The sequence below is a fragment of the Entelurus aequoreus genome, linkage group LG09, assembly GCF_033978785.1.
Source record: "Entelurus aequoreus isolate RoL-2023_Sb linkage group LG09, RoL_Eaeq_v1.1, whole genome shotgun sequence".
Taxonomy (NCBI): Eukaryota; Metazoa; Chordata; class Actinopteri; order Syngnathiformes; family Syngnathidae; genus Entelurus; species Entelurus aequoreus.
This window is the reverse complement of record NC_084739.1, coordinates 15099032-15111966: the sequence shown is the minus strand read 5'-3', so window position 1 is coordinate 15111966 and position 12935 is coordinate 15099032. Positions and strand designations below refer to the sequence as shown.

At 40.3% G+C, this 12935-nt stretch overlaps 1 protein-coding gene across 1 annotated transcript in view; it reads right to left on the bottom strand.

Annotated features, from left to right (window-relative positions):
- Positions 1 to 12935, bottom strand: part of slit1a (slit homolog 1a (Drosophila)) — a 317948-nt gene that overhangs the window by 51382 nt on the left and 253631 nt on the right. The window contains 3 exon segments of the mRNA XM_062058155.1: positions 73 to 147; positions 5371 to 5515; positions 10198 to 10221. Coding sequence (XP_061914139.1) covers positions 73 to 147; positions 5371 to 5515; positions 10198 to 10221 — 244 coding nt within the window.

Genomic DNA, 12935 nt, shown 5'->3' with positions numbered 1-12935 from the left:
CTGCGGCAAAAACAAACGCTGGATGAGGATCATGTTTAATTACAAGCAAAAGTGAAAGTAAGGTGCGCTTGCATTTTCTTGAGCTGGGCAAGACTCTTGAAGGCTCCAGTGGCCTCCAGGGTGGTGATGTCATTGTTGTTGAGGCGCCTAACAAACAAAACAACAAAATTATTGTATTTGTAAAAAATTACTTTCTACTAGAGATGTCTGATAATATCGGCCTGCCGATATTATCGGCCGATAAATGCTTTAAAATGTAATATCTAAAATTACTGGTATCGGTTTTTTTTTATTATCAGTATCGTCTTTTTTTTGGGGGGGGGTTTAATTTATTAAATCAACATAAAAAACACAAGATACACTTACAATTAGTGCACCAACCCAAAAAACCTCCCTCCCCCATTCACACTCATTCACACAAAAGGGTTGTTTCTTTCTGTTATTAATATCCTGGTTCCTACATTATATATCAATATATATCAATACAGTCTGCAAGGGATACAGTCCGTAAGCACACATGATTGTGCGTGCTGCTGGTCCACTAATAGTACTAATCTTTAACAGTTAATTTTACTCATTTTCATTAATTACTAGTTTCTATGTAACTGTTTTTATATTGTTTTACTTTCTTTTTTATTCAAGAAAATGTTTTTAATTTATCCATCTTGTTTTATTTTATAATTTTTTTTAAAAGGACCTTATCTTCACCATACTTGGTTGTCCAAATTAGGCATAATAATGTGTTAATTCCACGACTGTATATATCGGTATCGGTTGATATCGGTTAAGAGTTGGACGATATCGGAACATCGGATATAGACAAAAAGCCATTATCGGACATCCCTACTTTCTACCTGTAAAATATATACTTTTCTTCAAGTATATTTTTACATTTATAATCAATACATAGCGGGGATGCAATATCAATCAATCAATCAAAGTTTACTTATATAGCCCTTAATCACAAATGTCTCAAAGGGCTGCACAAGCCATGATGACAATTACTAATATTTGTATTAATGATGTGGAATTATAATCCAGTAATGATAATCCTACATGAATCAGATCATCTCCACCAAGTAAAGAAAAATGCCACACATTTATAATCATATTTAGGTGAATAAAGTTGGGTGATTATTAAAACTCTTACATCTTGGCGACATTACAAGCTACATGCTGCATGTTTTGACTTATTATTAAGGTTTTTAAAGTTACTTTCAACCATATTAAGTCAATAATTACTTTTAGCGCATGTAAACATACCGAGAGTGTGTCTGTGCAGGGGAGATTATGTTAGGTTGATTGTGGGGTTGGGACCCTTAATAAATAAGCAATATTAAAAGGCAAAATGGGGCCACAAAAATTGTGTTTAGGGCAACACAATATATATAAGATAGAATATGTTACCATTCTATAGTCTGGTTGGAATAGCTAAGAAATGTGATGTTTTTTGTCTCTAGATTTTGGTCTGGTCTTAAATAGGAGGGGTGGTCTTATATTCGGGTTTATACAGTACCACCTTTGGGCATAGTAAGGAAATGATCTGCATTTTTTTTCCATATGAAAGTTCTATTTTTGGAGTCAATTCCTGTGTTTTCCTGACTGATTTTTAAATCTGTTTCATATTAACAAAGCAACTATATATCATAAAACCTGCTCAGTGGCCTTGTGGTTAGAGTGTCCGCCCTGAGACTGGAAGGTTGTGAGTTCAAAGCCCGGCCGAGTCATACCAAAGACTATAAAAATGGGACCCATTACCTCCCTGCTTGGCACTCAGCATCAAAGGGTTGGAATTGGGGGTTGAATCACCAAAATGATTCCGGAGCGCGGCCACTGCTGCTGCTCACTGCTCCCCTCACCTCCCAAGGGGTGAACATGGGGATGGGTCAAATGCAGAGGACAATTTCACCACACCGAGTGTGTGTGTGTGACTATCGTTGGGACTTTAACTTTAAAATAAAAAATATAGTTTTATATTATTAATAATTAAGACTGTCAAAGATAGAACGTCAGAAAAGTGTTTTATATTTATAAAATAACAATTATGAACTAATACACACATATTACACATTGCCCTCGGGCAGGGATATTCAGCAAAATTGTTTCGGGGGCCATATTTCCAGAAAGCTAAGGACCGGGGGGCCAGACTTCTGCCTTCACTATAATTCTTCCTTTGTATAATCCGGAGAACCAGCACTCTCCACAGTTGACATTTGATTTTGGTCTATTTATTTAGTCAGAGTTAAAGGAGCGCTGTGCTGTTTGAAAGGACCTTCTGCAAACAAGCCAGTCAAAGATCATCTCTATGACAGCAGTCCAGTGTTTTTAAGAATCTGCTGCAAAAATGTGTATAACTAAAGAAGTTGAACAAATGACTACTGACTGCATCTAAAGTAAACAAATCACATTACGAAAAATACATTATTATTACTAAAACTTGAGGAGCGCCTCAATCATGTAAATCACTTTTTGTTTGGACCCCAGTATTCCTTGTTTGCAAAAAGGTAATGTTTACACTGGTTTCAAGTTCCTCTATACAACAGGAGCACTCTAGTGTTTTAGGAATTTATTGCAAAAAAGTTTGTCTCCCAAGTTTTGTTCTGAACTTTTTCCAGTTGAAGAACCATGTTCCGCAGCGATACTCAGTTGTATAACCCTTTTCCGCCACATATGGCAGGAATGACAATATAAAAAAAATAGAAGAAGTCTGCAGCTAAAGTCATAGAGAGGTTTCTTAAGTGCAAAAAATTAGACAAAATGGTGACGCTGTATTTTAATTTACACTTTAATTTTATTGACAGTTTAGTTAAGAAACATATATATATATATTTTTTTAGCACAACATAATTGTATGTAAATGTATTTTTCATCAGTCGTTTATGAGTCCCTTCTCATGCAGTATATTTGATTAGTATTGTATTTTATAATCAGCCTGACCTAAGGCTAAGGTTTATGTGTTAAATTAATAATATTTGTGATTAACAGATGTTTTTATATTATTTAAGTAGGTTAGATATAATTATTGAATATGATTAAAATCAACAGTAAGATTATTAATTCAGTGTTAATATTTGAGTGGGCTCCGGACCCATCTGTAGTGGAAAAGTTGGGCCCTGAGGTCAAAAAGGTAAAAAACCTCTGCCCATTTAGAAAATGGGCTAATGTTTACCTTTATATACACTTTAGACCAGGGTGTCCAAACTTTTTGACTAGGGGGCCGCATTGGGCTAAAAATAATTTGGCCGGGGGCCAAAAGCCGACTACATGCAAAGTAACCAACCCCTCTAAAGCTTTGTAATCAATCAGAAATTTCAAGCAGCTAAAAGTCAAACATGGATAAGTGTGCAGAGAGTGTTGTGCATTTTCCCCATCATGCCTTGCAATGGATTTAAATGGGTGTAGTTTGGAATTATTTTTTTTTTATAATGTCCACAAAGTTCAGTGAGCAGGTGTGACTAAGTATGTGGACTTTTTGTGCTGGTTAAATTTTTTTTCTGCTCCATGACTAGGGAAGGTTGTTTGGATTGGGTCATACAAATGAATGCTGTGCTTTTGACAACCAATAAAGCAAACACCATTGTCACTGACCTGACCTACCTACATTAAAGTTTAAAAGTTAAAGTACCACCGATAACCACACACACACTAGGTGTGGTGAAATTATCCTCTGCATTTGAGGGGAGCAGTGAGCAGCAGCGGTGGCCACGCTCTGGAATCATTTTGGTGATTTAACTCCCTATTCCAACACTTGATGCTGAGTGCCAAGCAGGGAGGTAATGGGTCCCATATTCACGACCTACCAATCTCAGGGCGGGCACTCTAACCACAAGGCCACTGAGCAGGCTTTTATCCACATTATCCACAAAACGGTGATAAAGTACCACCTGTCAGACCCTTGGTATTAAATTCATTTTTGCAAACACTTTGCACTGCCATGTTGCTTTTATTGAAGCGTATTGAAATTGTATTTGGCCCGAGAGCCCTGGTTTGGACACCCCTGCTTTAGACTATGGGCCACAAACGATTGTGCTCCACGAATTTTGCCTTGCAACATGCGTTGAAACAATCAACAACTTGTCAATCAAGACCATTTTGTCACTTTGTTTCTGCGATTATAGCATCATTAGAAGCTAAACATTTAAAAACTGCACTGAAACAGTGGTTGAAAACTAATGAGACATGCACGCACAATTTGATTATTCACGTTTTTTTGTTTGTTTGTTTGTTGTTTGTTTTATTTTTTATTATTTTTGTCCATGGTCTGTGCTAGAGATGTCCGATGCTGATAAATGCTTTAAAATGTAATATCGGAAATGATCGGTATCGGTTTCAAAAAGTAAAATGTATGACTTTTTAAAATGCCGCTGTACGGAGTGGTACACGGACGTAGGGAGAAGTACAGAGCGCCAATAAACCTTAAAGGCACTGCCTTTGCGTGCCGGCCCAGTCACATAATATCTACGGCTTTTCACACACACAAGTGAATGCAACGCATACTTGGTCAACAGCCATACAGGTCACACTGAGGGTGACCGTACAAACAACTTTAACACTGTTACAAATATGCGCCACACTGTGAACCCACACCAAACAAGAATGACAAACACATTTCGGGAGAACATCCGCACCGTAAACACAACATAAACACAACAGAACAAATACCCAGAACCCCTTGCAGCACTAACTCTTCCGGGACGCTACAATATACACCCCCCGCTACCCCCTCCCCCCCACCTCAACCTCCTCATGCTCTCTCAGGGAGAGCATGTCCCAGATTCCAAGCTGCTGTTTTGAGGCATGTTAAAAAAAATAATGCACTTTGTGACTTGAATAATAAATATGGCAGTGCCATGTTGGCATTTTTTTCCATAACTTGAGTTGATTTATTTTGAAAACCTTGTTACATTGTTTAATGCATCCAGCGGGGCATCACAACAAAATTAGGCATAATAATGTGTTAATTCCACGACTGTATATATCGGTATCGGTTGATATCGGAATCAGGAATTAAGAGTTGGACAATATCGGAATATCTGCAAAAAAAAGCCATTATCGGACATCTCTAGTCTGTGCTTATGTTATGCTTGCAATGTGTAATGTTTTGTGATTTACGTATTCTTTTGTATCATGACCTGTTGAATGTTGACTCTATTAACCTGCCTTAGGACAACGGATGAACATGAGCTATTGCGTTAACTCCGGCATATTTACATTGTTGCTCTATGTTGATGAATATGTATTGTCCTAAATCAAATCAATAAATAAACGCGCACAAATGCACTGCAGCCCTACAAGTTGTAGTCCATACAAATCCACCCCTGCTGTCATGCGATCATCCCTCATTTTGCCTCCCTTAATCACATTGCTTACAGCTCAGTGGTGGATGATGGGATGTGCTCCGGGATCTTGGTGAGCTTCAGGTTGGAGCAGTCCACCACGTTGGACTCGCAGCGACACTTGGGAGGACACACCGGATCGCTGTTACAGGCGTTGTTCAGGCGGGCGTCCTCGGCACCTGTAGCAACGGGGGGGAAACACACAAACTGTCACGAAAGGATTTTGTGAGTCACGCATTCCCCCTTCCTCTAGTATGCCCTGTTGGGACTCAACTTCCCTAACTTGGGGTTGACCTCAAGTGCCTGCGGCAGAATCTCATCCGCCATACATACAATGGGCGGCTTATTTTAGAGAGGGCGGAAAGGAGATAAAGGACAGCAAAGAGGATTTGGGCAGTCAGCTTCAGTGAAGCAGAGGACCCTCGAGGAGGGTAGAGAGTCAGGTGCAAGACGTGAAGACGAGCGGGGAGGAGACAGATGAGACGGGAATGAAAGGTGAGAGGCGGAGGTGCTGACGGAGGCAGAGCGAGGAGGAGGCAGGCAGGGGAGTGCGGGACGTTCCCCTGCACCTCCTCTGTCTATGAATAGATGTTACGTGCCAAAAAGTGTGCTGCCAGATACATCATGGCTGCTCAATAATGGAACAGCACCGGGAGCCACTTAGAACAGTGTGTGTGTGTGTGTGTGTGTGTGTGTGTGTGTGTGTGTGTGTGTGTGTGTGTGTGTGTGTGTGTGTGTGTGTGTGTGTGTGTTCCATTTAGAGGGAACAGCGATGTTTTCTGTTAGAATAACATTTTATGTCCCTTTCTCCTTTCGCATGCTTCACAGCGGTGCACCTCTCTGTGAAGTTTGCACATTACGTCACCGGGACACCGCGGGCCACCCAGACCACAATCACCAGCAGGAAAACCTCAACCGAGCTGCAGAAAAAAAAAAAAAAAAGAAAGAAAAAAAAAGGGGGACCAAGAATATGTCCAAATAATGGGACGGCACCCAAAGCCATTGCATGACCGCAAAAGCCTCATTGTTGACTTTATTAGAGAGAAGTGCAGTGGCAGAAATAACTTCCTTAGTCAAACAGGTCATTAAAGAACTTTCCCTCAGTCCAGACAACAGGGAAAAGCATTTCCTGCCCGGCCAGGAAGTAATGAAAGCCCGAGCGGCGCAGCTTTGATCGCGACGACGTGGAAGGGCCCGGGGGGAGATTACCGAGTCATCATCATCATCATCATCATATTATCGATAAGTGTGGTGGGGACACTTATATTGCATGGAACTCCAGAGAGAATGACATCGTATGAGTTTTCCTGTCTAAAAAAATAAAAAAAAGCTCACCGTGACTCATTATTGAGGATGTTTTTAATTCGGCAGCTTTGGTCGCTTGCTACACTACATTGGCAAAAGTATTGGGACACCTGGACACGATTATAGAAAGTTGTTCGCCTTAACGCAGCAGTACTGTAACAGCATGCATTCCTCTCTGGGACGGCTCTGGACAAAGACTTAGACTTCAAATTTGAACTTTAAAGTACAGGTAAGAACGAAACTTCGTTGCACACTTTCCTTTCAAGCCCACATAAACAGCATTACCCGGTCTGCTAACTTTCATCTACGGAACAATTAATCGTCTTCGCCCATCCCTTACCCCACATACTGCTGCCATACTAGTTAGTCCATAGCCTGGTCACCTCTCGCCTGGACTACTGCAACTCTCTCCTGTTTGGTCTCCCTCACAAGTCACTTCACAAACTTCAACTTCTCCAGAACTCTGCAGCCCGGATAATCACCAAAACCCCTTCAATCCAGCACATCACCCCTGTTCTGCAGCAACTCCACTGGCTACCCATCAAACATGGTATCCACTTTAAAATAATTCTCCTCACTTTCAAAGCCATCCATAACCTCTCTCCATCTTATCTCTCTGACCTGATCCATGTCGCCACGCCCTCACCTTCCCTAAGATCCTCTTCATCCATCCATCTGACTGTCCCTTTATTTAAACTGTCCACCATGGGTGTCCGAGCTTTCAGCCGCTCTGCCCCACATCTTTGGAACTCTTTGCCACCAGACCTTCGAAACTTGGACTCAATACCCCTCTTCAAATCAAGACTCAAAACACACCTATTCCTGACTGCTTATTCATTGTAATCATCTTTTCTTCTTTATCTTTGTTGTTGTTATTATTGTTGTTTTTATCCAATTTCATTTTATTGTTTCGATCTTGTACGGTGTCCTTGAGTGCCCAGAAAGGCGCCTTATAAATAAAATGTATTATTATTATTATTATTATTATTAGCTCGACTACAGTTGGTACAAAATGCGGCTGCTAGACTTTTGACAAGAACAAGAAAGTTTGATCATATTACGCCTATACAATATATACCTATATACATATATACCTATATATACTGTATATGCCTACACTGGCTCACCTGCACTGGCTTCCTGTGCACTTAAGATGCAACTTCAAGGTTTTACTACTTACGTATAAAATACTACACCATCTAGCTCCATCCTATCTTGCTGATTGTATTGTACCAAAAGTCCCGGCCAGAAATCTGCGTTCTAAGAACTCCGGCTTATTAGTGATTCCCAGAGCCCAAAAAAAAGTCTGCGGGCGAGAGAGCGTTTTCTATTCGGGCTCCAGTACTCTGGAATGCCTTCCCGGTAAAAGTTAGAGATGCTACCTCAGTAGAAGCATTTAAGTCCCATCTTAAAATTCATTTGTATAGTCTAGCCTTTAAATAGACCCCCCTTTTAGACCAGTTGATCTGCCGTCTCTTTTCTGCTCTGCACCCCTGTCCTGCGTAGAGAGGTTAGTAGGTGACCACAGATGATGTGCTAGCTGTTCAAAGTCAGAACCCGGGGTGGACCACTCATCTGTGCATCAGTTGGGGATGTCTCTGCGCTGCTGACTTGTCAAGATGATCTCCTGCTGGCCCCACTATGGACTGGACCCTCACACTATTAAATACATCCACTCGACGTCCATTGTACCGGTCGCCCAGGGGGTCCCCACAGCTGCGGTTCCCTCCAAGGTTTCTCGTTGTATCCCATTGGGTTGAGTTTTTTCTTGCCCTGATGTGGGATCTGAGCCGAGGATGTCGTTGTGACTTGTGCAGCCCTTTGAGACACTTGTGATTAAGGGCTATATAAATCATCTTTGCTTGATTGATTGATTGACAAGATATCTGAGTAAAATGTGTCCCAGGACTTTTGTCCATATAGGAGAGCATACGTGTATCAGCAGGGGTGTAGCACCAAATTCTGGGCCCGCATACACTCCTGAAGGAGTATATATATATATATATATATATATATATATATATATATATATATATATATATATATATATATATATATATATATATATATATATATATATATATATATATATATATATATATATATATATATATATAATATGTACAGTACAGGCCAAAAGTTTGGACACACCTTCTCTTTCAATGAGTTTTCTTTATTTTCATGAGTATTTACATTGTAGATTGTAGACTATGAATGAACACATGTGGAGTTATGTACTTAACAAAAAAAAAGGTGAAATAACTAAAAACATGTTTTATATTCTAGTTTCTTCAAAATAGCCACCCTTTGCTCTGATTACTGCTTTGCACACTCTTGGCGTTCTCTCGATGAGCTTCAAGAGGTAGTCACCTGAAATTATTTTCACTTCAAAGGTGTGCCTTATCAGGCTTGATTAGTGGAATTGCTTACTTTATCAATGACCATCAGTTGTGTTGAGAATAGTGAATTATAGTGAATTATATTTATATAGCGCTTTTCTCTAGTGACTCAAAGCGCTTTTACATAGTGAAACCCAATATCTAAGTTACATTTAAACCAGTGTGGGTGGCACTGGGAGCAGGTGGGTAAAGGGTCTTGCCCAAGGACTAGGATGGCGGAAGCGGGGATCGAACCTGGAACCCACAAGTTTCTGGCACGGCCACTCTACCAACCGAGTTATACCGCCCATGAATGAGAAGGTATGTCCAAACTTTTGGCCTGTACTGTATATATGTGTATATATATAATATAAATATATATATATACTGTATATACACAAACTATGGCTGCTGTAATCTTGCGAAACTTCTTAATGACGTAATACGAGAGTAACGCTGTCATTTGCAACTGACAACAACAAAGCAAGATGGCAGACATTACCAAGAGTTTACAAACAATGCAGCCCCAAATCTTAAATCTAAAATGTGGTAAACATTTGGATTAAAAAAAAAATTAATTTCTCATTCAACAGCATGAGAAATTGTCTCCAAACGGTTTGTTGTGCTGCTTAACTACCATTTATTTTCCAAGTCATCACGGAACATCATCTCAATTTTAGCCCACAAACATATTCGTTTACACACAGGAACGCATTTCAAGATGGTGAATCACGCCGTCGCTGATCGTCCTAGTTATTTGCTTGGAAGTTCCCCTTGTTAAGAGGTCCGGAAACATCCGCCGATAGGAATCTGGTTCCCCCGGTGAGCTTTATTTTCTTTCTGATAGAGACACTCACTCACTACCCCTCTGGGTGAGTGCGAGAATGTGTGCGCTCATGCCAAAGCAAAGAGTGGTCTGACTCCATGTGTGGAGACACATGTTTATCATATTAATATGCACTCAGAGGTAGCGACCCTCGCAGGCCCAATTAGCTCACTGTATCAATAGCACCGCCTACCGTCTTCCCAGGATGATTCACTTGGATCTGCCCTCTTTTTTTTTTTTTTTTTACACACACATGGCAAAACTCTGACACAAATGCATAGCAAGTGTCCCATAACATGTTCTGGTAAAGCAGAGCGAGCCAGGAGGAAGACGATGACCGCAATGAACTCACCTGGGATGAAGTACTGCTCTTTGGCTGTGATGGAGAAAAGACAGATTGGCGGATGTCAGTGAGAGCTTGGTGGAAGGCATAGCTGTGGCCAGCTGCTATGCTTCCACATGGTCATATATAAGATCTATATATGACACAATGTGTATGACAACACAGATGAGAACACTTGACATAAAGGAAAAGACAAGAAATATGTGAGAACAAGTCTTCTAGTGAAGGTATAGTGTCGTAAAGTACATACAGTCGCGGTCAAAAGTTTACATACACTTGTAAAGAACATAATGTCATGGCTGTCTTAAATTTCCAATTATTTCTACAACTCTTATTTTTTTGTGATAGACTGATTGGAGCACATACTTCAACATTCATAAAGTTTGGTTCTTTTATGAATTTATTATGGGTCTACTGAAAATGTGACCAAATCTACTGGATCAAAAGTATACATACAGCAATATTAATATATAGCTTCTGGTTTAATTTTTGATCACTCGTCTTGACCAAATCGCTGCAGTTCAGCTAAATTTGTTGGTTTTCTGACATGGACTTGTTTCTTCAGCATTGTCCACACGTTTAAGTCCGAACTTTGAGAAGGCCCTTCTAAAACCTTAATTCTATCCTGATTTAGCCATTCCTTTACCACTTTTGACGTGTGTTTGGGGTCATTGTCTTGTTGGAACACCCATCTGCGCCCAAGACCCAACCTCTGGGCTGATGATTTTCGGTCGTCCTGAAGAATTTGGAAGTAATCCTCCTTTTTACATTGTCCCATTTACACTACCGTTCAAAAGTTTGGGGTCACCTAAACAATTTTGTGGAATAGCCTTCATTTCTAAGAACAAGAATAGACTGTCGAGTTTCAGATGAAAGTTCTCTTTTTCTGGCCATTTTGAGCGTTTAATTGACCCCACAAATGTGATGCTCCAGAAACTCAACCTGCTCAAAGGAAGGTCAGTTTTGTAGCTTCTGTAACGAGCTAAACTGTTTTCAGATGTGTGAACATGATTGCACAAGGGTTTTCTAATCATCAATTAGCCTTCTGAGCCAATGAGCAAACACATTGTACCATTAGAACACTGGAGTGATAGTTGCTGGAAATGGGCCTCTATACACCTATGTAGATATTGCACCAAAAACCAGACATTTGCAGCTAGAATAGTCATTTACCACATTAGCAATGTATAGAGTGTATTTCTTTAAAGTTAAGACTAGTTTAAAGTTATCTTCATTGAAAAGTACAGTGCTTTTCCTTCATAAATAAGGACATTTCAATGTGACCCCAAACTTTTGAACGGTAGTGTACTCTCTGTAAAGCAGCAGTTCCATTGGCAGCAAAACAGGCCCAGAGCATAATATTACCACCACCAAGCTTCACGGTAGGCATGGTGTTCCTGGGATTAAAGGCCTCACCTTTTCTCCTCCAAACATATTGCTGGGTATTGCGGCCAAACAGCTCCATTTTTGCTTCATCTGACCACAGAACTTTCTTCCAGAAGGTCTTATCTTTGTCCATGTGATGTCAGATGAAACAAAATGTTTGGAGGAGAAAAGGTGAGGCCTTTATGGTAAATGGTTGTACTTGTATAGCGCTTTTCTACCCCTTTTTTAAGGAGCCCAAAGCGCTTTGACAGTATTTCCACATTCACCCATTCACACACACATTCACACACTGATGGCGGGAGCTGCCATGCAAGGCGCTAACCAGGACCCATCAGGAGCAAGGGTGAAGTGTCTTGCCCAAGGACACAACGGACGTGAGTAGTATGGTAGAAGGTGGGGATTGAACCAGTAACCCTCAGATTGCTGGCACGGCCCCCCCCCCCCCCTAATCCCAGGAACACCAATCCTACCGTCAAGCATGGTGGTGGTAGTATTATGCTCTGGGCCTGTTTTGCTGCCAATGGAACTGGTGCTTTACAGAGAGTAAATGGGACGATTACCTCCAAATTCTTCAGGACAACCTAAAATCATCAGCCCGGAGGTTGGGTCTTGGGCGCAGTTGGGTGTTCCAACAGGACAATGACCCCAAACACACGTCAAAAGTGGTAAAGGAATGGCTAAATCAGGCTAGAATTAAGTTTTTCAAATGGCCTTCCCAAAGTCCTGACTTAAACGTGTGGACAATGCTGAAGAAACAAGACCATGTCAGAAAACCAACAAATTTAGCTTAACTGCACCAATTTTGTCAAGAGGAGTGGTCAAAAATTCAACCAGAAGCTTGTGGATGGCTACCAAAAGCGCCTTATTGCAGTGAAACTTGCCAAGGGACATGTAAGCAAATATTAACATTGTTGTATGTATACTTTTGACCCAGCAGATTTGGTCACATTTTCAGTAGACCCATAATAAATTCATAAAAGAACCAAACTTCATGAATGTTTTTTGTGACCAACAAGTATGTGTTCATACAAGTTTAGAATGTTGTGATGTCTAAAAGCTCCAATCACTCTATCAAAAAAAAAAAAAAAAAGAGTTGTAGAAATTATTGGAAACTCAAGACAGCCATGACATTATGTTCTTTACAAGTGTATGTACACTTTTGACCACGACTGTACAAGATTGCAGTATGAAGCCAGATGAATGGACAAATAAAGAAAGTGGATCCCAATGATATTATGAAGACATGGATGACCTGTTTTAGCACCAATTTTGTCTTGGCATTTATTTAATTAAGGACCAAATATATGATATGGACAAAAGTATTGATGCCTGAAGGAAGTGTGAATAGTAAAAAGGGGCTT